Below are 21,947 nucleotides of genomic sequence, written 5' to 3'. Positions count from 1 at the left end.
AAACGCCCACATGACACTTTTTACTTCATTAAACGCCCACCTGGGCGTTTAATGAAGCAAAAAGCATGAACACAAGGGTTTGCGTCATGACGTCATTTGGGATAAGTTTGATTTATCGTTTACGGACACCAGTTAACAAAGATTACAGAGAAACACGGATTACATAGGTTGTTGAAGAAGGCGAGAAAAAGGTTTCTACCCGAGTCCGTCAGTTTAAAGGTAAGCTGTAACTTGATTGGTGTTACTTAACGTTAAATGCGTTGTTGGCTTGATTTGCTGGTATATGAAAATATGGGTAAGGTAAATAATGGTTGTGACTTTGTGACTCGGGTTAACTTTGTAAATTTCAACTTTTGATGGGTTGTAACTCGTGCAGTAAACTGTTTAACGAAAGAGCAATCTCAGTATGGAATTATTTACCCGATCACCTTCTGGAAACGGACGATGTTGATACATTTTAAATATCTGCAACTTGAATCTCTGTTAACTAATCATGTTCGTGATTGAGGTCTGTTAATAATCATTTAATATTTGTGTTGAAGGTGCACCAGGGTATGGTGATTATCTGTACCAAAGTGGAAGTTCCTTTGGTTTTTACGACAACACAGTTTGATTGAACTAGTGTAGCTTGAAAAACTTCAGTCCCATGCCAAAACTTTGTTATAGCCAAGTCTGTAGCCATTTCTTTTGAGTGTAACACTTGTACATGCTTAGTTCTCACAGTTAACGTCCAACAAGTGTATAAATCTTGCCCCCCTTAAGACAACCAGTGCGATGGAATGATTGCGCATTGAAATTGCTTTGAAATCACCTTAGGAAGTAAATGTAGTGCTACAAGATGGTCGCAGCCGAGTAAGGACTGATGTGATTCTCTAGCATGTTTTCTATCCTGTTTTCTTGCATACATTGTAAAACCTGACATCACAATAATCACTTCGTAGGTATTGTCCACAATCTGAGAAAAAAATCAACTTTTACAAATTGATCCCCCTACCACTGTAGTGTCCTGTTAGATCCACCATGAAACTGCAGGCACGATTGTTGTTTTCATAGAAAGATCGCTTTTAGTATCTCACGAGATGCAGAAGTTTATTTTAAAAGTTCCACCGCCAGATGAAACCTGCTACTTAGCCAGATCTTATCTAGAGTTGTTGTAGTTAAAAAGTACGTACAAAGAGTAATAAGCAAAATGATTGGCTGGATTCCTGGCACAGGGCTGCTTTCTTTAAAACAAAACACGAGCCCTACTAGCCAAGACAAGAAAGGCCATCTCTGTTAGTCTGGAAAGGATCCAAGACTTCTCACCATCTGGGTGATGAATGTCAAAATTTTGTGCAGCATTAAGGAATTACACTCTAGCCATTCTGGTACTTTTGCAGCCATAATTGCCATCTAGAATGATGCAGCTGGACGTTTGGCACCAGTGATTGTTAATTATTGTGTTCATCCATCTGGTGATTCCACTTGGAGCATATATACTTATGCATATTCACGAAGGACGTGAACTAAGTTGCTTAGGTGTTTAAACAGTATCAGCAAACGTGACTGTGTTCTTCTAGCCTCTAGTGGACACCACTTTAAATTAGGGCTGAAACAAATACTCGAGTACTTGTTAAGAATTTTGGTACCCAGATAGTAAAATCTGTACTTGAGTACTCGTTAAGATCACATGACCCAGCTCACATGATGCATTTGCCATCAGGGAGTGATACAATGAAAGTTAGAGTTTGATTGGCATAATTTCTTGTAAGGAACACTAACATCAGTACTTAAATATCTGCAATGACGTTTCTTGACGTTGCGATTATATTTCGTGTATTATTTATTATGTCACAAAACAGAATGGCTGCCAAAGTGTGGTGACTTTGTACAGGGAGGTATTGGATGAGATAGTGTTCCCTATAATAGCATTTATAATTTCGAAAAAGGGCGATGGTGAGCATAGAGTGTATGTATAATGCAATACAAATAAGCATATTAATTTTTGTGTTTTATCATCTCGTGGTTCCATGTGTAAAAAACTATGGACAACATTCATTTCGAATACTGTGTGCCAAAGTCTCTGAAGCCCCCACACTAACACGGCCGTTTAGTCAATTATGACATCAAATTTCATCATTATGGATATCGTCCACTGAATGCTTTTGAACAGTCACAATTTAGTTGTTGTCAACTGCATTTGCTAGTAAAGAGTAATTGTGTCTGTCATGAGTGGTCCATATTGAAAATGTTCTATAACCCTTATACCCGCAAAGAACTGGGGAATACGTGTTAACATTATTATGGGCAATGTTAGGTGAGGTAACTTAATTCTTATAGACTAAAACTGCACATTGATCGAAAGTGTGTTCACTGGTCTACTTGGAGAAGGTTAAATGAACACTGTAACTACAGTGGCTTACTTGTTATGAAGTGATGAACAACAGCGACTTTGCATTTTCATGTTTCAAAATTCTTGCTACATGTTTAGTTTAGTTTTGATTGTGGGTTACCCATGTGAGTCATATTTGGCCTTACAAGAAAATTTAATGGTGACTTGTCGCAAGGTGATTAGCAACCACCACCAAGTTATGGATCATTTACATATGTAAAGGGTTTGCGTGTTTCCTTACCAAAAGGTTGTTTACTTGGCTAGCTAGACCTTACCGTTTAGGTTAGGATAAATCCCTAGGTGTTATTTTAATCCTTGTTACACCACAAGTAGAGTGACATAAATTGTGTAGTCATAGGATGGATGCTTTGAAAGTTAGAACACTTTCTGCAAGGCATGCATATTATCCAGTTTTCTGGACTACATACGTATGTGGGTTTAATAATGTTTCATTATCTGGCTGACCAGAACATGTTCCATTATTTTGCATACCAGTGATGTAAGTGAGACAGGACAGTGTTCTTTGGTTCTGGCTTGTTGCCCTTTGGGGATGCAAAAGCATGCTTCCAAACTAGTGGGACAACACAGAATAGATCACAGAAACAGGTGATGTTGTCTCAAAACAGTGACTTATTAGTTATTTTATGTTGTACATGCACCCACACATGCACTACATGCAGACTCTCGTTACACATACAGCTCACCACCAGCGCCAGAAATAACGGTCAGTCATCAGCCATTTTTCTGAGCAAATTCCCATTTTGACCATTTGGTGACTTGTTTGGTCGAAAATCCAACCAGCAGCAGAAGCGGGAGCAGAAGCCACGATAAAGCTCTAGCTATCAAAAACAACAATTTACCATTGCCAAATAATATGAATAAAAACTCAATCAGGCTATAACCAGTGTCACGCCAAAATTAGCTACTCAGCGTCTCAGCAAATTTCGTCCAGGATCTTGTGATCATGTGTAACGCAAAAACTGTTCTAATACTTTGGTGCACACATTGACAGTCTGCGAGGATGAATTTGTGACTTTGTGCGTTGCTTTGTGAAAAACAACATTAAACCTTATAAAACCTGTGGACATACACTACAACGTGTACAGACATATAAAGTCATACAAAAATTCAGTGCATTAACTTGCACATACAGCTCAACATGCTTGTCAACAGCTGATTGTATGTACATTATATGATAAAAAAAAACACATAAAACGTAAAATTCATTATTAAACCAGGCGTGCGCCCACAGCCGGCCAAAAGCCAGCTGTGGGTACGCGCCTGGTTTACTGAAATTGTTTTCGTAAAAGTGTGTGCATGTGTACCTATCTACCTATCTATGTTTGTCCGTACGCACCCACGTGAGCAAAATCATTAAATAATGGTAAAAGCAGTTTTTACGTAAGAAGTAAAAGCGAAATGAAGTCTGTATTAAACTTCTACACAGGTGAATTTTGCTCTGAGGTGGTTTCTTTTTGGCGGACTTAAATACGGGTGTGGCGACTTTTCTCAGGCTTTGTAAACTACCTTCCCTTTGAGGTTTTCAGGCGTTTAACAACTGGAAAACAATAATGCAGGCCTTGTACACTACCAGGAATAGCCTATCACTTCGAGTTGAAAGGGGGCATATCCCTTACGTACGCGAATGAAAATGAAGAGCAGCTATGAGGCTTTGTCGAGAGGATTTGTGGGAAAAAAACACGATAGTCAAACTATAAAACAGTTTAGAAGATACTTCAGAGCGTAATATGTTGGTTAAAGCGGATTGTTTAACAAACGCTTCCTTAGCAGTGCATAGCAACGTAATTGAACGAATTATGAAAATTTCATGAATTACGAAATACGAGAATTAGCTAATAATATTATTGTACAACCAAAACTACACTATTGCAAAATAGTAATACATAGTTGGTTAATTCATAGTAGCATATACTATCTTTGGTTAATTCCAGATGAATCAGATAGTTATCTCTATGGCACCTGGTTTTTAGAGGTAGCACAACATCAATTTGTTTTTATTTAGTTTCTAAAGTTGTTTTTTTCAATTTTCTCAACTTAAGGAAGGAAGATCCTATGTACATGTATCCACAATGGCTTTGATGTACATCACATCTTCCTTGACATAACTTTGGTTATCAAGGATCGAGAGCTTGGCAAATTCTGGACAGCCACTGGCAACATTCATATCGCTAACTGGTCTCTTGAAACTTTCGGACTGAGCATTAGGTTTGAAGGTTTGGACAAGATGCTTCTTATGATCTTGGTCAACAAGGATTAGGCTAACTTTAGGCTCAAATGGCCACTGAAGGAGGGGATCATACTCGCCCCTCATTAGCACAAAGAAGATGGAGAGGTGTGTCTTCTCTCCAGTACCAAGGGAAGCTCTGATACACATCTTGTAATCATTTCTTCCTGTGTAAAATTGTGGGGAATAAATGCTGGTAATGCAGCCAAGTCTGGCGTCTCAGATTCTTCGACAAACTTCAGGAATACGCCACAAAAATGCTCCATTGTGGGTACTAGCAAGAGAGGCTTGTAATTGAATGATACACACTAAGAACATTAAGTGTATGTTCAACTTCCAACACCTTGTCTTCAACTTGTTTGACTAGCTCTGAGGAGAGTGGCTACTATTTCACTAAAAGCGACATTCCGTTTCATGTCTCATTTTAGCAAGTAGTCATCTAATCTTGTTTCCTTACTTTTTATTGTGTGGATTGTTTCTCATTTGAGTCATTTCAGCTGTAACATTTTTGAATTTTGAAATTTTTAAAACTCACTGTATATCAAATGATCATTTGACTTTTCGCTTCATTTAACCAAGGTAAAACATCATTAATCATTCCAGGTGGTTTTTTCGGGTAAAACATATTGCAAAACTGTTTTTAAAGTGCGAAAACATACGAAGCCATATGATCTCTTACCAATCCCTACTTATTAAGTACTATTGTACTTAATAATAAGTGACGGTCTCAATTAGACATTGACAATGTAGTGTCCAAATTAGTGTTGGGTCCTACTTGTATTAACTACATACAGTAACAGTGAACAAATGGTATTTGTAACCTGTTTGCTATGAATAACTTTTACTTGTGGTATATAATCAATTTTGGGTTGACTTGAATAAAAATGTGTATTAGTTGATTACCAGGATAGGGGTGGGCGATATCTTCGAAAACAAATATCGATAATCTTTTTTGGCATGCTATCTCAATAACTACTAATATTGCGATATGTGTCTTGAATGACTCATAACTAATCCATATCAACTGGATCAACTGCCCCACCTGTTTAATTTGTTTTCAAATTCCAAGAATGCTGCATATAGTAGCTGATTGTCAATATCTAGAATTTGTTATGTTTTTGTTGCATCATACTAACCAAGGTAACAACTATAACAAATTGTACTTTTTACAGTGTATCTCAATATCATTTTTGCACTTTTTTTTCGCACATCGATATCAGTAAAATATTGAAATTCTCGATATTATTGAAATATTGCCCACTCCTAACCGGGGTATTTCTCAATACCAGACACCAGGAGCAAAAAGTGCAATACCTGGTCTGACACAGCCTGCCCCTTCGCAAAGAGTAAGGGTCAGGTGAAATAGAGATATTAAATCGTTTCTAATGCTCAAATTCGGTGGTAGCCAATTAATGCCAATTAATGACATTCATACACAAATCACCTTGGTAATGCAATGCCGTAGTCATCTGACATAACCGGCTTGTAGGTGTTCTGTATAATTGAAAATGATATGGTATCTGTATTTCACCGGACCCTTACTTTTTGTGAAGAGGCAGACTGACAAGTAGACATAACTTGAAACTCACAGGTAGGACCTGTGGTCACTACCAAACCTAGTCTCGTGCCCAGCCGGGCTTGTGCTAATTCACAAACACCATCTGGTGACAATGCTCGAATTTCTTGGGCCCAGTAGTGCAATCCAGCCAAAATATTGGCTGGCCAATCAGAATTGAGGAGCTGCATGATCGTTGAAAAACCATTTGAAAGTGGCTAGGAATAAAGTAAAACACGTTTACTTGATGTTTATCATATTAGCAGAGGATAGCATTTCATTTGTGAAAGGTCAAGTTACAATTCTTTGGTCTTATATAAGGTGAGATTGGAAAACACAAACATTTTAAACAACCTAGGTGAATAGCTTCTAATAAGCGGCTTTAAATCGTCTGCTCTCCAATACATTCATGCAATTGTGCAACTCATCGATTCTGATTGGCCAGCCAATATTTTGGCTGGATCGCACTTCTGAGCCAAAGAAACTCGAGCATTATCACCAAATGGTGTTTGCACATTTACGTGAGCCCAGCTGGGCATGAGGCTATACCAAACCATCAACACATAACTTAATTAAATGCCAAAGACCTGATGTCTGGCTTCCTTCACAGCGTAATGCACCTAATGGAATTCATGCCAATAGTACAGGTGAATGCCATTGAACCAGTTTGATGACAATACTGCATTATCTGGTATAATGCCCAGCTCTAGTCCAAATCAGAGGAGATTCATTCCCAATTCTTTTTGAGATATTGATAGCTATAATGGAGGTGGCTACTGGCTAGCTCTAGTGTTGTTATGATTATTTTGCCTGTACATGATACGCCAAGTGATACTTAGCTCAACATACTTCTGTTTAAAGGGTACTACATCGTACCTTTTGTACTGCAGTAAATATTGATTGGATTACACGTACGTGACAGAGAGCTCGTAGCTTGAGCTATCACAGAGGTTTTTCATTCACAAAGATTCTTCTTGGCTTTCATGCATACGTACATTACAGTGAAACTACAAAATAAATGCAGGACCATACTCACCATAGTGTGTTTTGACGGCTATTACTTCAATTGCTTCACTGTTAAAAGCTACACAAGTATTGTAGACCAGTTTCATTCTCCAGACCTTTCATTGCTCTAATACAGCATACACCGTTTGATGAATTACTCAATCGCGTACCATGCTGTATAGACTTTGAAGTTCCCAAGTCTCCTTTTCTACTACCACATATGTGTTGCTGCTACTAATCACATCCACATATTTTTTGCTGCTAAATGATGACAATCATATTGCAGCAAGAAACAAAACGTGACATCTCTTGTTTCTCAACAAGTGCACTAAAATATGCGTTAGCTAGTGTGATTGAGTTTTTGTAAAAAAAATTGATCAATCTTACTGGCAAATACTAATAGTAACAAACTGAAAATCGCTGTGTAGATAGTCTATCACCATAGTCTAAACTATTTGTATAAATTGGAGTGACAACTATGGAATTATAATGCAAAAGCCTTAACATGTGTAATGATGCATGATTGAGATACTCTAGTAGACCCATGGCTTTAATTTAATAGATCAGTTTTCCTAATGGAACGGTAAGAAAGTGTTTACCATTGTGAAATAGTGGGTGTATACATAGTGCGTATATAAATATCCCACTGTTGTATCTTGTTGGCTTTAACAAATACAAATGGATTGCATAATAAAAGTTGACATACAATATTTCTGTTCTATCCCACTTTGCTGTTCCTGTAGAAAAGAAAATAGGACATGTAACAGCAATCCCTAAAATCCAGCTACAGACTGCCTTTGGGATTTTATACATACAAAAAAGCTGATGTCTATGCCAATAGTCAAGCTATAAAAAAGGTGTGGTCTTTACAAAAAGGTAGAGTGAAAAAAGTTGTGAAATCAAAGGTGGCAGCCAAGAAATGTCAGCAGTAATGCTAATTATTTCTTAATGTTACGCTGTTTTGGTATATATATACATAAACTATCTGCTTGAACTGTACAAAGTAACACTTTTTGTTTATTGCTACATTATCAGTGTTAGTGTGTATAAGACATGTCAGGTTGCCTGTGTAATTACCACTGCAAATTTTGTATTTCCACTAGAAACTAGTTTTTGCATCATGCCGGGACACAAGGTATTTCCAGTAGATGGTGGAGAAGTTCGCGATGGACTGACCTGTACATACTGCAAACTAATGTTGAAGGATCCTGTACAAACCAGTGAAACTGGACTGAGATTATGCAGGGAGTGTTTTTACAAAGCTAGGAGGTTAGTAATTTAACTTTTCTAATATATTAGCATAAAACTATGTATGGGTGATAATGTCAGTTGGGTTCTATTGTTCTTTTTCATTCAGTACAATAGTACTGTATAGTAGGGACCACAAAGGAGTGGGTGTGGCCCACGGGATAACATCACCCAAAAACTAGCCTCAATTTTCCCTGATGACGATGGGGCAGTATTGGTTAAGTAAAACTAAGCCCAAACAAGCTTTCAGATCAACCTGAAACGCTTTCAACAAGTTGCTATGAAAGTTTAAAAATAATTCATTTAACAGAATTTTCTACTGACTACCTGAGTAACTGACTGACTGATGCCTTCAGACAAGCGTAACTTGATAAGAGCTAAGGTACAGGCTTGATTTTTTCACTGTTCGACGTCGCTTCAGCCTGACAAGTGCCTTTTGGCATACCACAGTATGTACAGTGCATTCTTCATGGACTTACCAGTGTCCTCCTTTGTGTCCCATTCATCTTTGCTGACAGTGAAAAGTGTCGATTTGGCGGTAGCAGGTGATGGATTCCCTTCGTAACAGAAATAGTCCGTATTTTTCATAGTGGCTATTTTGATAGCAGAGGTGTTTTTCAAGTAGTTCTTGATTCGTGCTGCTGTGTAGCGGGTTGAACATAGCCAACAATGAAGTGTAATGGATACTTCATTTTCAGACGATAATTGATATAACTGGGGTGTGCGGCACCGTTTCTTTCTTTCGGTATGCATGGATTGCAGAGGTGCTTTTTAAACAGTTCTTGATTCGAAATGCTGCGTAACAGGTTGAACATAGCTGACAGTAATTGATACTTTACTTACAATAAGCACAAACAATACCATACCTCAATGTCATACCTCTGTTACACCCCGGACTGGTCTTGATCTCATGGGTGAGTAGAATTCTTATCTACAGTTGTTGGAGGAACAACAGCTGTACTGTCCTTGAGCTTAGGAGTAGTAACACTCTTGTTTTCAATCGTAGAACTTATATTCATCTGCTAAGGTTGCTGCCCTTTGTAATTCTTCCACTTTCTGCTCTTCTAGGTAAGTCTGGACTTTAACAGGAACACAACCTTTAAACTTCTTCTAAAAGGACTAACTGTTTGAGCTTGTCAAAACTATTTCCAACTTGTTGGGAAGTACACCATCTGTTAAAAAGTGCCTCCTTCTGTTGAGCAAATTCCATGTAGGTTTGGCCCTCTTTACACTTCAACTCACGAAGCTGTTGGCAGTAAGCCTCTGGTACTATGCCTTCCAAAATCTCTCTCTTCACTACCTCATAATCTGCACTCTGTTCTACTGAAAGTGCAGAGTATACTTCACGAGGTGGCCAGTGGAGGCTGGTAACAACCTTCTTGAAATGTAAGAAAAACTTATCCATTTCTTGTTTGTGAAGCTGTGGGACCAATCGTACTTGTCGACTGACATCAAAGGATGGAGGAGCACTAGCAGTACTAGGTGAGGACTCTGATGTACTGACTGGAGTACTCTTCTTAAGCTCTAACTCTTTCAACTTTATCTGTACCTGTATTTCCTTATCCTTCATCTCTAGTTCCTTCTCTCGCAATTCTTTAGCTTAAGGCGACACTCTTGTTCCAACTTTGTTCATGTGCTTTATGTTCCAGTTCAAGTCGCTTGATTTCCAGTACATCGTTACTTGTTGATGGTTGCTCTTCAGGAATGAGGTCTTCCTCAATAATGTAATCTGTCACAACTTAGCCTTCTTTTCTTAACATTGCTATCACATTCTATACCAACCTTATCTACAACTGGTTTTAGTTCAAGCCCCCTGTTTCTGTTACAACACTGAAATCCGTGTGTTGGAGAGGACACAAAGCACCAACTGGATTCTTATTATAGCACACTCTAATTATTATTACACATGCGCACAAGTAACGGTGGTAAAATGGCCGCATGATATGTGATGTTGAATTGGGTAGATATTACCTAGATTGGATCAGTATTGAATAGTTCGAGTTGAGTCGGTACATCTCTAGTCAAATCCATGTTATAACTGTCATGTGTGGTGCATGCATGGTTTATAGTATCTAGGCATTATTTTCAAAGGGTATTACTGTATTTGACCACAGTTAATAGCTGCAGCTCATATAGCACTAATAGCAATAATAATAGCCACCCCTGGATAGTAGCTGCTCCACAGCCTAGAATTATTGTCATAAGAGCCACCCTGCAGCTTGTATCTGAATATGCTGATGCAGGTGTTGATGAGGCACGTTTGAAGCAGAAACTGGGCTAGACCTGGATAGTAGCCGCATCACAGCCTAGAATTATTGTCATAAGAGTCACCCACCAATAAGACCAGTAGCTTGTATCTGAATAATTATACTGATGCCAGGGATGTGCCCAGGTTTAGAATAGTGGTGGCTACAAGAGATATGGTTGGGTCCAGAAATGTAGTGTGGGGCCTTAACTTTGTATGTCAGAGGTGAATTTGTAGTGGTTGTTGAGTGGTAGTGGTGGCTATTTTATTTGAGTGGTGGTCAGTACCGACCACTGTGGGCACATTCCTGTGATGCAAGTGTTGATGAGGCACATTTGAAGCAGAAATCGGGAGTTGTTTTAAGCCAAGAAATAGCATGTATGAGAGATGTTAAAATGAATAATAGTATTGAACAAGGTCAGTGATTCGGAAATCCGTTTAAAAGCTGCGGGCCACTGCTAGCCCGTAGTAGCTGCCCTCAGATAGCAGCCACATGGTTTGTTTTTTTTTGCTGAAATTATAGTAGCTGTGGTTATTAACTGGTCAAATATGGTAGTCTGTGTGTTTACAATAGTTAAGTATGGTATGTGTGTACAAGTTCAGCTGAGTCCTGAGAAAACAGCAAAAAATGAAAAGTAGGCAAGAGAATAGCATTTCAGCCAACCAGATGGTGACACTAAAAGTGTCAAGAGAGAAGATGTGCATTTAGGCTCCATTAAATTCAGAGAAAATTGTGTGTACTTTTATGGCTTTCCTAATTAAATGTGTGGCAAAAATAACTTTGATTAGTTGCAAATGATGTGTCAGACATTTGAATGAAGAAGTTTAAATGGGGTCTAGCAGCACTACAAATAAACCAAATTTCAAGAACTTGTAGATTCTTATTAAATGTTTTTGAGGGCTCAGCTCAATGGCATAATGTGTTTCGCAGACTAGACTCATGGACTGGACTTACAAACTGGACTTGCAGACTGGACTCATTGACTGAGCTGGAAACAGCTTTAAACAATAATCTAGGCATTAACCATCTCTTGAAACACTGGAGACACCAATATCGAGCTATAACTGCTGGTAATGCTCTTCCTCACAATTGATGACACTAGCGCATGCAGTAATCAATTAGAATACACTTACGATATATGTGTAATAACAGTGACAAGGGGTATTGTTGTAGTGTAGATGTTTTCCTTTGTTGCTTCAGTACTTAGCACTAGTGTCAGGGCTGTAGTGATGAGCCAGTTTTAATATTTGCATAGCCCCATCACCTCATCCAGTGGTGCCACCTATAGCTACCCGCTAACACCCCGTTCACATTACCCTCTAACCCATGGCACAACTCGAAATAAATTACAGTGTGAATCAGTCGAGCCATGTTGAACCGGGTCCAGCACGGCATGACAAGGAGAGGTGGGCTGGCACGGGTTGGCCCCGAGTTGGCTTGGGATAGCATACAGCGTGAATGCATTTTGAGCTGGCAAACTCAGGTTAACAATATAACTTGCTTTTGTTGGCCACACAGTGAGTATACTCTATGTTCTAAAACTGTTCTTCACAATGGCTACAACATACCGTAGTCTAGTAGATTTTGGGACAATTACTCTCGAGTGACATGTTGATAATCCTGGAGAAAGGAGCATCCACTAGAACATGGTGTCTCTAACATTGTACGGCTTATTTCAGCTGGTTCTATGCTTCCTCGCTACAATTCTAGTGCCTTTTTATTAAGTACCTAAATAATCAAAAGCTCGTGTGCTTGTCTTAGCTATTTATTATTCGGCGTTCGCACTATCGAGCTCGTGTCAGATGCAGTAGTGTGAACAAGTGCCAACCCGAGTTCAATAACCCGAGTTGAAAACACTGGCTAACCCGGGATAGTGTGAACAGGGTGTAAGTGTAATTATTGGCTCATCTCTACAGCCCTAACATTAGTGCTAAAGCAACAAAAGGTAGCCTACACTACAACAATAGCCTCTATCACACTTTATCACTGCTATTACACATGTATCATAAATGTATTCCAATTGACTACTGCATGCACTAGTGTCATCACTTGTGAGGAAGAGTAGTACCAGCAGTTGTAGCTCGATATTGGTACACAGTGTCTAATGTTACAAGAGATGGTTAATGCCTGGATTATTATTTAAAGGCTGTTTCCAGTTCAGTCCGTGAGTCCAGTCCATGAAATACATTATGCCCACCTCAACATGTAGTAAGGGAAGAAAACTCATGGCAACTATAGTTTTAAAAAAAAAAATCATTTTATGTAATAAAACTTCCAAAAAATGTCTATGTTCGAATTACTTTGTAACTTGGGAGTGGACCACAATTCATCTCAACATTGGGATAAACTGTGTACTATAGTACATTCGCGTTGAGCTGAATCCTGGGTTGTTGATTAAGAAGCCATACAAGATCAAAGGCTTTAAACATAATGTTTATGACGCATTTATTCGTAAGCCCATGTTACGGGCGCGCACTTAATTGTTGTGAATATGGCGTCCAGTGCACCGTCAGCGAGTGCGGAGCGAACCCCCCTTGGAAAGAAGTTAAACAGCCAAACGAAGTATCTACTTATGAAACTATGGGAGTACTTTAAGCAAGAAGCGAAGAAATGTAAAATTTCTATCAACATCACGGAGAGAATCTCGAAGGCCACCGGTATTGTATGTAATGCCTTCTTTGCTGGGTTTTGGCATTCATTACGCCACGCAGAGATTTCAAGGACATCTATTAGAATGGAGCACCGCAAGAAAGGTGGTTTATTTACGCCAAGAAAAAGATACAAAATGCACTTTGCACAAGCCCGCTCAATTGTAATCGTCAGGTACAAATGTTCACGAGTCCATGTTGATGCAGACAGTTTTGACCCAGATACTGTCAGACAAGATTCATTCATTGTACGAAAGGAAGGAAATCTATCGCTCTCAAAGATTTTGGTAAGTTAAATTTTGAAACCTGGAACTTTGTCACGTACTCCGTCTTAGGCCAAACTTAAGAATGATGGTGTTTTCTCTGGGGGTAGAACATTGCTTTAAAGAGTGTTGAGTGATATGGGATTTAAGTACAAGACGATTAATGACAAGAGGTTAGAATTGAAACTGTTTGTGCTTTAATGTCACTACACGTATATGCAGGGTATGCTATGAGCAGCCCTGCACAGTCCATCAGCATCATAAATATTAAAGACGAACGAGGTGCAACAGAACTGAAGGAAGACCAGTTGTGTATTTGGATGAGACTTGGGTAATGAAGAACTTCTAGAGCAATTCCTCATCCAAATCAGCAGTGATAGTGAAGATGGTGATGGTGGTATTAATGAATCTTCCACTAGCAGCAACGGGTCCAAGTCTTCTTCTGGGCTTACTTCATCTGATGTAAGATTGTTTGATATTTGCAGCATTGGTGTTACAACTTGATTTTGTTCCCCAGGAGTCATCGGGTAGCTGGGATTAAACTCTGTGAAGTACATAAAAATACAGATGAAGTGTAAGTGTGTGCACTTTAATAAAAAATACCATTGCTTTATTGTGCTAGCAGAAGTTGAACATACCATCCCTTGTATATGAAATCAGTGCAGGAGTGTTTGGAAGTCACTACAGGTACTATCAGCCCAAATTCATACAAACAGTATTATTTCATTTGTTGAAAATTTTAGAGTTTTTTGGGAATGTAACTTCAAAAACAAAATGCTGGCTGTTAAAACTGTGTACATGTGTGGTGAAGTGATGAGAAAAGGATTAAAATGACAAATTGACTAAATGGGAACAGAAGACGATAGTCAGCTGTGGTGAATGTGAAATAAAATACATGTTGTTTGGCTCACTTGCAGGAACACCAATGCTGAATAACAGATTTTGAGCTGTTATAATTTGGTTTTTTTCTCTTTTGAGGCTGAAGAAGTTTTTTACCTAAATATAAGCAGGCCACTTATCTTCTAAATAGTGCAACAGTGGCCCCAGCTCTTCTACTTATGCAACTCTGTTTTACACACACAAAATCTGTTTTATTTTTCTTGTAAAAGTGTATTACAGCCTCTTACATAACGGATGGTGAAATCATGCGTGTTGAGGGCGGGTGTGTGACGTCTGGCTTGGCCACAAACATGTGTCAACATGACCATCAAAGGGCCGCGCTTTAGAGGCTTCCCCATTGAAAATGTATGGCGAAACTTTACAGTGTCATAACTGGAGTGTCTTACATTCGAATGAAGCGCTTTTAATATATTTTTAGCGGATCGAGAAGCGCTACATATCGAGCAATACAGGAGGCCCATGCGATGTAGCAATCGTAAGTTATTAATCGTTTTTGAGGGTTCAGCTCAACGCGAACGTACTATAGGATGTGTTACACTGCGTCTCAGTTTGATGACAGCAGCTCGTACTTACTGGTCAAGTCCAGTGATTAACTCCTCTATGGTTTAGTCGAATCGTCCTTTAAAAACTACCCACAGCTATGGATCAATCCTTGCCTTCAATAACTTTGCCATGTGTAATTGGTACTGTTGGCCGTATGATGTTGTGAATTAGATGTTTTACAAATATTCCAAGCCTTTGTCACTTTACTCAACGTACAATAAGCATATGACGTGCAGCTGTATTCAGTCCACTTTCTTGTTACTTTGTATATTTGAGATGTAATATTGCATGGACAATTCTTGTTGTGTTCTTCATGAGTAGGTACTATTGTATTAAATTGTGAAGTGGAGAGTTGATTGATTATCTAAACATTTAAACATCAAGTTGGCTGCTTAATTAGAATATTTTGTCAAAAAGTGTATGCTCTATTAGAGAAATGAATGAATGACTGATTTTATGTACTATTCAGTTATATGAACACCCCTCCCTCCTTCTAGTTTAGATAATTGACTCTCCACTGTATGCATATTATCAGGGAATTCCATCACAGTTATGTGGTTAATATTGTCTAAAAATAGCATAATAAGTTGTTTGTTTTTATAGAGATCCCAATCATAATGAACTTGATCCTAGTGATGAGGTGAGTTACCAGTCTAATGTATAAATGTCTGTCTTGAACAAATCAATGATTCGTTGATCGTCAGGATATTTGATATAAGACAATATGGTGCTCTATTGGCCTAGTGTAAACACAAAACAGCCGGACACCCTATGGTATCTGCTCAAATTTTCTCAGCACTAATTCAGTTTTGTGGCTAATACACTTCAATATTGAAGTGATTGGCCCAGTGGTGTACTTCTAGTGGAGCAGTGGATATCTGAGTTGGGTCAGTTTGGCTCAGAGCACAAATACTTATCAAAAATCCTGGTAGCCCGGTTTCGTTGCATGAAGAAGATAATGACCAGCTTGATTGAAGGTAAAAGGCACAGAGGGCGCACTCTCTCACGAGAACATCAAAAGGCGCATGCCACTGGTGAGTTTGTTATTGTGGCATAAAATGGTGCCTGTATGCTGCTTCGCTAGGCCTCCAGCCTTGCGAATGTGGTCAGGCTGGCAGACAGATGAAATATGTGACCCATTGAGTGAAAACTGGTTATTTTCGCACAATTCTAAAAACATAACTGGAATACTGAAATAAACATATGTATGCATGCAGCATAAAAAATTTACATACACTTTAATCACTTTGGTGTGTGTATGTATTGAAACAAAGCTCAAGTTAATTAAACCTGTACTCCATCTGATTTGCCTGTTCATGGAGACTAATTTGTTTCCTGTTTGTACAGCAAAAGGCATGTGAGGTATGGGTGCTTATTTATGATGCTTGAGTTTACTGTCATCATTTCTTTGTTGGAATGGCTTTCTTCATTGCCCACATAAAGACATACAGGGAAAACACTACACCTTCTTCAATTTGCCAGTTCATGGTAAACAGACTGAGCCAAGTCTTGTCTTCGTACCTTGTTCAATGAATGATTATATAAACATCTGTAATTTATTTGCCATATTGTTGCTGTACAAATTGAATTTATTCCTTTTCTAACTGTGTAACGCTATAACTCCAAAATTATTCAACTCAAAAGACGTAAACTTTGGCTGTCCACTCCTTTGTTACTATATGTAGATAGCAGAGAAGTAATAAAATGAAATTTGAAGTATGTGCAAAAATGACCAGTTTTTGCTCAGCCAGTCACAATTCGATTTTGGGTGACCTTTTAAAATTTCTATATCCAGTCGCATGTAAGCATTTTCTGATGTTAGGTGGACTAATATTATTCTGTAAAGGTGATTATGTCTCTAGGATGCAGAGGTGCACTGATAATTGGATTTGCTATTGGTTATTGGCTATATCGACCTTGTTTTTGCATATCGGTATTGGATCGGTAACATGTGTAAGCAAGTAGCAGATACAGATGTACATAATATCTATTTATGGAAAAAAATTTAGAGTGCAAATTGTTGGAGAAAATGTCCATGCTAACATATCAGATTGGCTTTATTTATCGGCTTGATAATATTATTTTATATTGCTTTTCAGAATATTGGCTAAAATTCATACTGTTTGATATTACCATACTGTATGACGTACTCAAGCTGCAATCTCAGGAGTGCAAAGATATCTATGCACATGCACATTCAGTGCACATAGGTATGCAGTGGTATACCAGTGTTAAGACATGTGCTAATGTGATATGAGATCCAAGAAGCCATGAGACTGCATAGCAATTAAATTTATAAAGATTTATAATGCAGCATGCTCAGATGCTTGATTCAGTTGGGGGGAGGGAGGGGTCATAACGTGGTCAAGCCCACATGCACTATGAAGCACTAATTAAAATGTTTTTATTATTGTATTGTATTATTACTGTGCAGACCTCTGAAAAGAGTATGATGCACAAACAAACAACAAACAAATAGCTTAATCAACATTAATAATTGTTGCTAGACCAGCTAGTCTTTGCTTAAATTGAATGCAGTGATACTATGCAGTGATACTATTTGTTGGAAGTACCAGATCATACATCAATGATCTTATTATAATCACTGTTACTGTTACAGCAGTTTTTTTGTAATCTTGCCATTTTGAAATACGCATGCACGGATTTTAAACCAACCGTACAAACTGTTTAAAAACTGTAATGTATTTCTGGTGAGCCTTTCAATGATACACAGTTGCGATTCTACAACAATAATCTTCAGTCATGATTGGTTTGAATTCAATCGTGACAGTTTAAAATTACACGCATGCATAATAAAAATGGCGAGACTACAAAAACCACTGTAGCGTGAAAACCATGCATTGTCATCACTATAAGCCCCATTTCACCATAATGGATGGATTTTTCAGTCGAGAATGACACCATTGCAAACAACTAACAAAGTAGAACTGAAATATTTATCGTGCCTTGTTGCGCCACTTCCTCTACCTTTTGTACAAAGACTATGAGCCATATCCACAATGACGTTTAGTGACATCATGAAAATAAAAATGGCCGCGATAGTTGGGGGACTGTTATACAGGCGCCTATGGAGATAAATTTTTGATCGCTCATATTTCAGCTAGGCATGGAGATATTGGCCATTAACCGACAGGTATGGTTATAAAGTAACAAAAGCTATTGTAAATGCACGCTACTTAGAAAAAAAATTTGAAATGCGACAAAACTCGTTTATCGTAATATCTTATGTAAAACTTGACTGTACCTTTTGTTTAGAACTCGTTATCTTCTTTCCTGGCTGAAATATGAGCAATCAAAAATTTTTCTCTATAGGCGCTTGTATAACAGTCCCCCAACTATCGCAGCCATTTTTATTCTCGTGATGTCATAAAACGTCATTGTGGATAAGGCTCATTGGCACATGTGAATTTTTTTCAGTGTTTGCACATATTATTGTGAATTCACATGGGCTTGTCCTCCCCCCTCGTGTTTCAGTAATGTTACTTCTCTATATGGCATAATAAAGCTGCTCATTTTCACAAGCTAATAGATAAGTTGCTGCGAGGTAACCTAGTGTAATACATAAATATATGATTACAGGTATGGCCAGATTATGCTGTGGAGAGAGAGATTGCTAAACTCACAGTGAAATGTGAGAACTACCAGGCTGGATGTGATTGGGCAGGATTGTTCAAGGATTTGATGGTATGTCTAACCTTTATGCTTATCATGAACCACAATAGTGGGTTCATAATAGGGATCGCCCATGTTTTTTGCAAAAATCCTAATAGAATGCACACCTAAAAACCACCTTGATAAGCATCCTTCAACACTAAACGACCCTCTGGTGGTTCTTTGCAATGAGTATAGGTCCACTAGTAAGTATCAAGTGAAAAGGAAACAGTATGTGTATTTCAGACAAAACTAAAATATGCCTGTTTGTTCATAATTATTATTATCTAATCCAAAACAGCCAAGCTGTAAAAAAAGAGTGCGGCCCTCAGAAAGGCTATGGTGAAAAAAGATGTGAAATCCAAGGTGGCGGCCAAGAAATGGCTGTGATGGTAGGTTAATGGTAAAAATCTTAATAACGGCAATTCAGGTGAATTTTGTTCCAAGACCAAGCGGCACCAAATTCACCTGAATTGTTGTTATTAAAATTTTTACCATTAACCTACCATCACAGCCATTTCTTGGCCGCCACCTTGGATTTCACATCTTTTTTCACCATAGCCTTTCTGAGGGCTGCACTCTTTTGTTACAGCTTGGCTGTTTTGGATTAGATATCACTTCTTTTTGTATTTGTATACCCCAAAGTCGGCCTATGGCCGGCTTTAGGGCTTTTTAACCTATGATTTTTTGTTTACCACAGGAAGAAGAAAAGATGAAGCAGGGTGATTTCTTTGTAGCTGAACTCTCTACAAGGTGATCCTTCTAGCTGATCTCTCTACCGGATGACTTGTTTGTAGCTGAACTATCTACAAGGTAACTTCTTCTAGCTGATCTTTCTACAGGGTGATTTTTTTGTAGCTGAATTCTCTACAGGGCGATTTGTTTGCAGCTGAACTCTCTACATGGTAGTTTCTTTGTAGCTAAACTCTCTACAATGTAATTCTTCTAGCTGAACTCTCTACAGGGTGACTTGTTTCTAGCTGATCTCTCTACAGGGTGACTTCTTTCTAGCTGAACTCTTTACAGGTGATTTGTTTACAGCTGAACTCTCTTACATGGTGGTTTCTTTGTAGCTGAACTCTCTACAAGGTGACTTCTTCTAGCTGATCTCTCTACAGAATGACTTGTTTCTAACTGAACTGTCTACAGGGTGATCTGTTCATAGTGGAACTTTCTACTGGGGGGATTTGTTTGCTGCTGAACTCTCTACACGATGGTTTCTTTGTAACTGAACTCTCTACAAGGTAACTTCTAGCTTGTCTCTCTACAGGGCAATTTGTTTGTAGCTGAATTCTCTACAGGGTGATTTGTTTGCAGCTGAACTCTCTACATGATGGTTTCTTTGTAGCTGAACTCTCTATTAGGTACCTTCTTCTAGCTGATCTGACTACAGGGTGACTTGTTTGTAGCTGAACTCCCTACGGAATAACTTCCAATGTAATATAATTCTATAATGGAGTAAGTTATAAACATAGCTGAATGCTCTATTAGGGTGACTGTTCTATTAGAGTATCTCCATCTCGCATATGCTACACGTAGTTGGCTTTGGAATCATAACTCAGTGGTTTGTAATCCGATTCTTCTGTACTACTGCAAGGACTTTCTATGATAATTATTCCAGCTACACACCGATTTTCAGCTCACTGCTCTAAGGGGTTTGCCTGGTAGGCGTGAAAACTAATAGTTTTTTTATTCATAAAAATTGATTGCATAATTTTGACACAGGTTGGGTTTTGTATCATATCTCGATGGCCTTTAACTGGATTCCTTTCAAACCACAAAAAGGCACTCCTACGATAGTTACTCCATCTACATAGCAATTTTCAGCTCATTCCTTCAAGCGGTTTACCCTGTGGGCGTGACAGTCCTTCGACCTAATTTTACGCAAATAATCAGTCATAACTTCATGAATGTTCATCGGATTCCTACCAAACTTGGTACTGAGATTCGCCTTAATGAGCCCTTTACGTGTGCCAAATTTCAGCCTGATTGGATCGCGCATTCATGTTTTATGGCGAATTTTGCAAAGTGTGCGAAAAGAAAAAGAAAAAAATGAAGATAAAAATCCAAACTTTGGCTGCTCGTATCTCGGAAATGGCTGGAGTGATTTTCTTCAAATTTGGAATGTAGACTCCCCTACCTACCCGGCACTTCTGTAGTAAATTTGGTTTCAATTGGATAAGGAATCATGGAGCTACAAAGGTGTGAAAATCACATTTACTTTCTTCCTGTAAATATACTCACGGTGTGGCGCGCCGGCTTCTTGGGCCGCACAACACACTACCGTGTGTCTTGATTCTTATTATTTCATAATATTATTATTATTATTCTTTCATAGGCATAGCAAAGTTTACAAGGAGAATCCTGGGATAAAAAGTAGTAAGGTTTGCTGAATGGATCATTTTGCATGTTCATGACCTATTTTTGATTTCGTTTTCGGATGGAAACAGCCCAAACCGGGCCGTTACTTCTTGCCAAGATGCCATTACACTCGAGAAGCCATACAAGATTGCATTCAAAGTTAGGTTTTTTTGATGTGTGCTGCTTGTGGCTAATAGGATCTGTCTTTATTAAACTCAGTATAGGCCAGGAAGTTTGATCTGGGTTGATAACTTTGTTGCAAGGTGGTTTTTTCGATCCGTGATTATTGTACGTGGGCGGGTTATCCAGATTAAATACTCTAATAGAGCAGTCATGTAAATACTCTAATAATGCAGTCAAGTGTATAACAACAATCCTTGCACTGAATTTGACAGCTATTAAAGGCACTAGTAATGTAAATTGTAGCTCATATTGGGAGACTCTCAGTCTGTATGCACATTGCAATTTGATCAGTTTCATGTTTGTACTGAAACATTGATGGCGTTACTATGCAGAATGCAAAGTTACACTATTCACCACAGTCTCCAGTATCAATCAAAGAAATCTGTGTTAAATTTGTACACATGATATTGTAGTCAATGGAGTGAGAAGATATTGCTGAGGAGATGATATGTTCCAACAACTTGCAGCAAATATGAGTCAATGATATAGGTCTATAGTTCAATGGATTAGTACACGGGCCTTTCTTGTATACTGGTGTTACCTATGCCCTCTTCCAGTCTGAAAGGAGTTCACCCTGATGTATATAATGCAGTCAAGTGTATAACAACAATCCTTGTGCTGAATTTGGTAGCTATTAAAGGCCAGTGGTAATTCTAGACCTGACCTACAGGGGGGCCAAGTAGGGAACAGCATGACTATTGTTGTAT

At 38.5% G+C, this 21,947-nt stretch overlaps 2 protein-coding genes and 1 long non-coding RNA gene across 6 annotated transcripts in view; 2 read left to right on the top strand and 1 right to left on the bottom strand.

The window, feature by feature from the left end:
* LOC136266190 (TNF receptor-associated factor 2-like) overlaps positions 1–21,947 on the top strand; it is a 95,196-nt gene that overhangs the window by 34,697 nt on the left and 38,552 nt on the right. For 2 of the 3 annotated variants that reach the window (XM_066061189.1, XM_066061188.1), the window contains exons 2-4: positions 8,280–8,445; positions 15,628–15,664; positions 18,625–18,729. In XM_066061189.1, coding sequence (XP_065917261.1) covers positions 8,297–8,445; positions 15,628–15,664; positions 18,625–18,729 — 291 coding nt within the window. In that variant the 5' untranslated portion in view covers positions 8,280–8,296. Of the gene's footprint in view, positions 1–90; positions 220–8,279; positions 8,446–15,627; positions 15,665–18,624; positions 18,730–21,947 lie in introns of those variants that run through there. The other variant, XM_066061187.1, reaches the window with a different exon arrangement.
* On the bottom strand, positions 4,443–4,934 carry LOC136266561 (TNF receptor-associated factor 2-like). Its single transcript, XM_066061563.1, is given in 1 exon segment — positions 4,443–4,934. A coding segment is annotated over 1 exon segment (492 nt).
* Positions 13,065–14,727, top strand: LOC136266553 (uncharacterized). Of its 2 annotated transcripts, none has more exons than XR_010706165.1 (7): positions 13,065–13,332; positions 13,382–13,605; positions 13,654–13,754; positions 13,804–14,043; positions 14,099–14,155; positions 14,207–14,268; positions 14,325–14,727. It is a non-coding gene; the product is annotated as an uncharacterized lncRNA (long non-coding RNA). The 2 variants fall into 2 exon arrangements; XR_010706164.1 differs by having other exon boundaries at positions 13,066–13,327.

This window comes from Dysidea avara, chromosome 9 (assembly GCF_963678975.1).
Source record: "Dysidea avara chromosome 9, odDysAvar1.4, whole genome shotgun sequence".
Taxonomy (NCBI): Eukaryota; Metazoa; Porifera; class Demospongiae; order Dictyoceratida; family Dysideidae; genus Dysidea; species Dysidea avara.
Note: the sequence above shows the minus strand (reverse complement) of the source record. Positions and strands in the feature narration are given on the sequence as shown.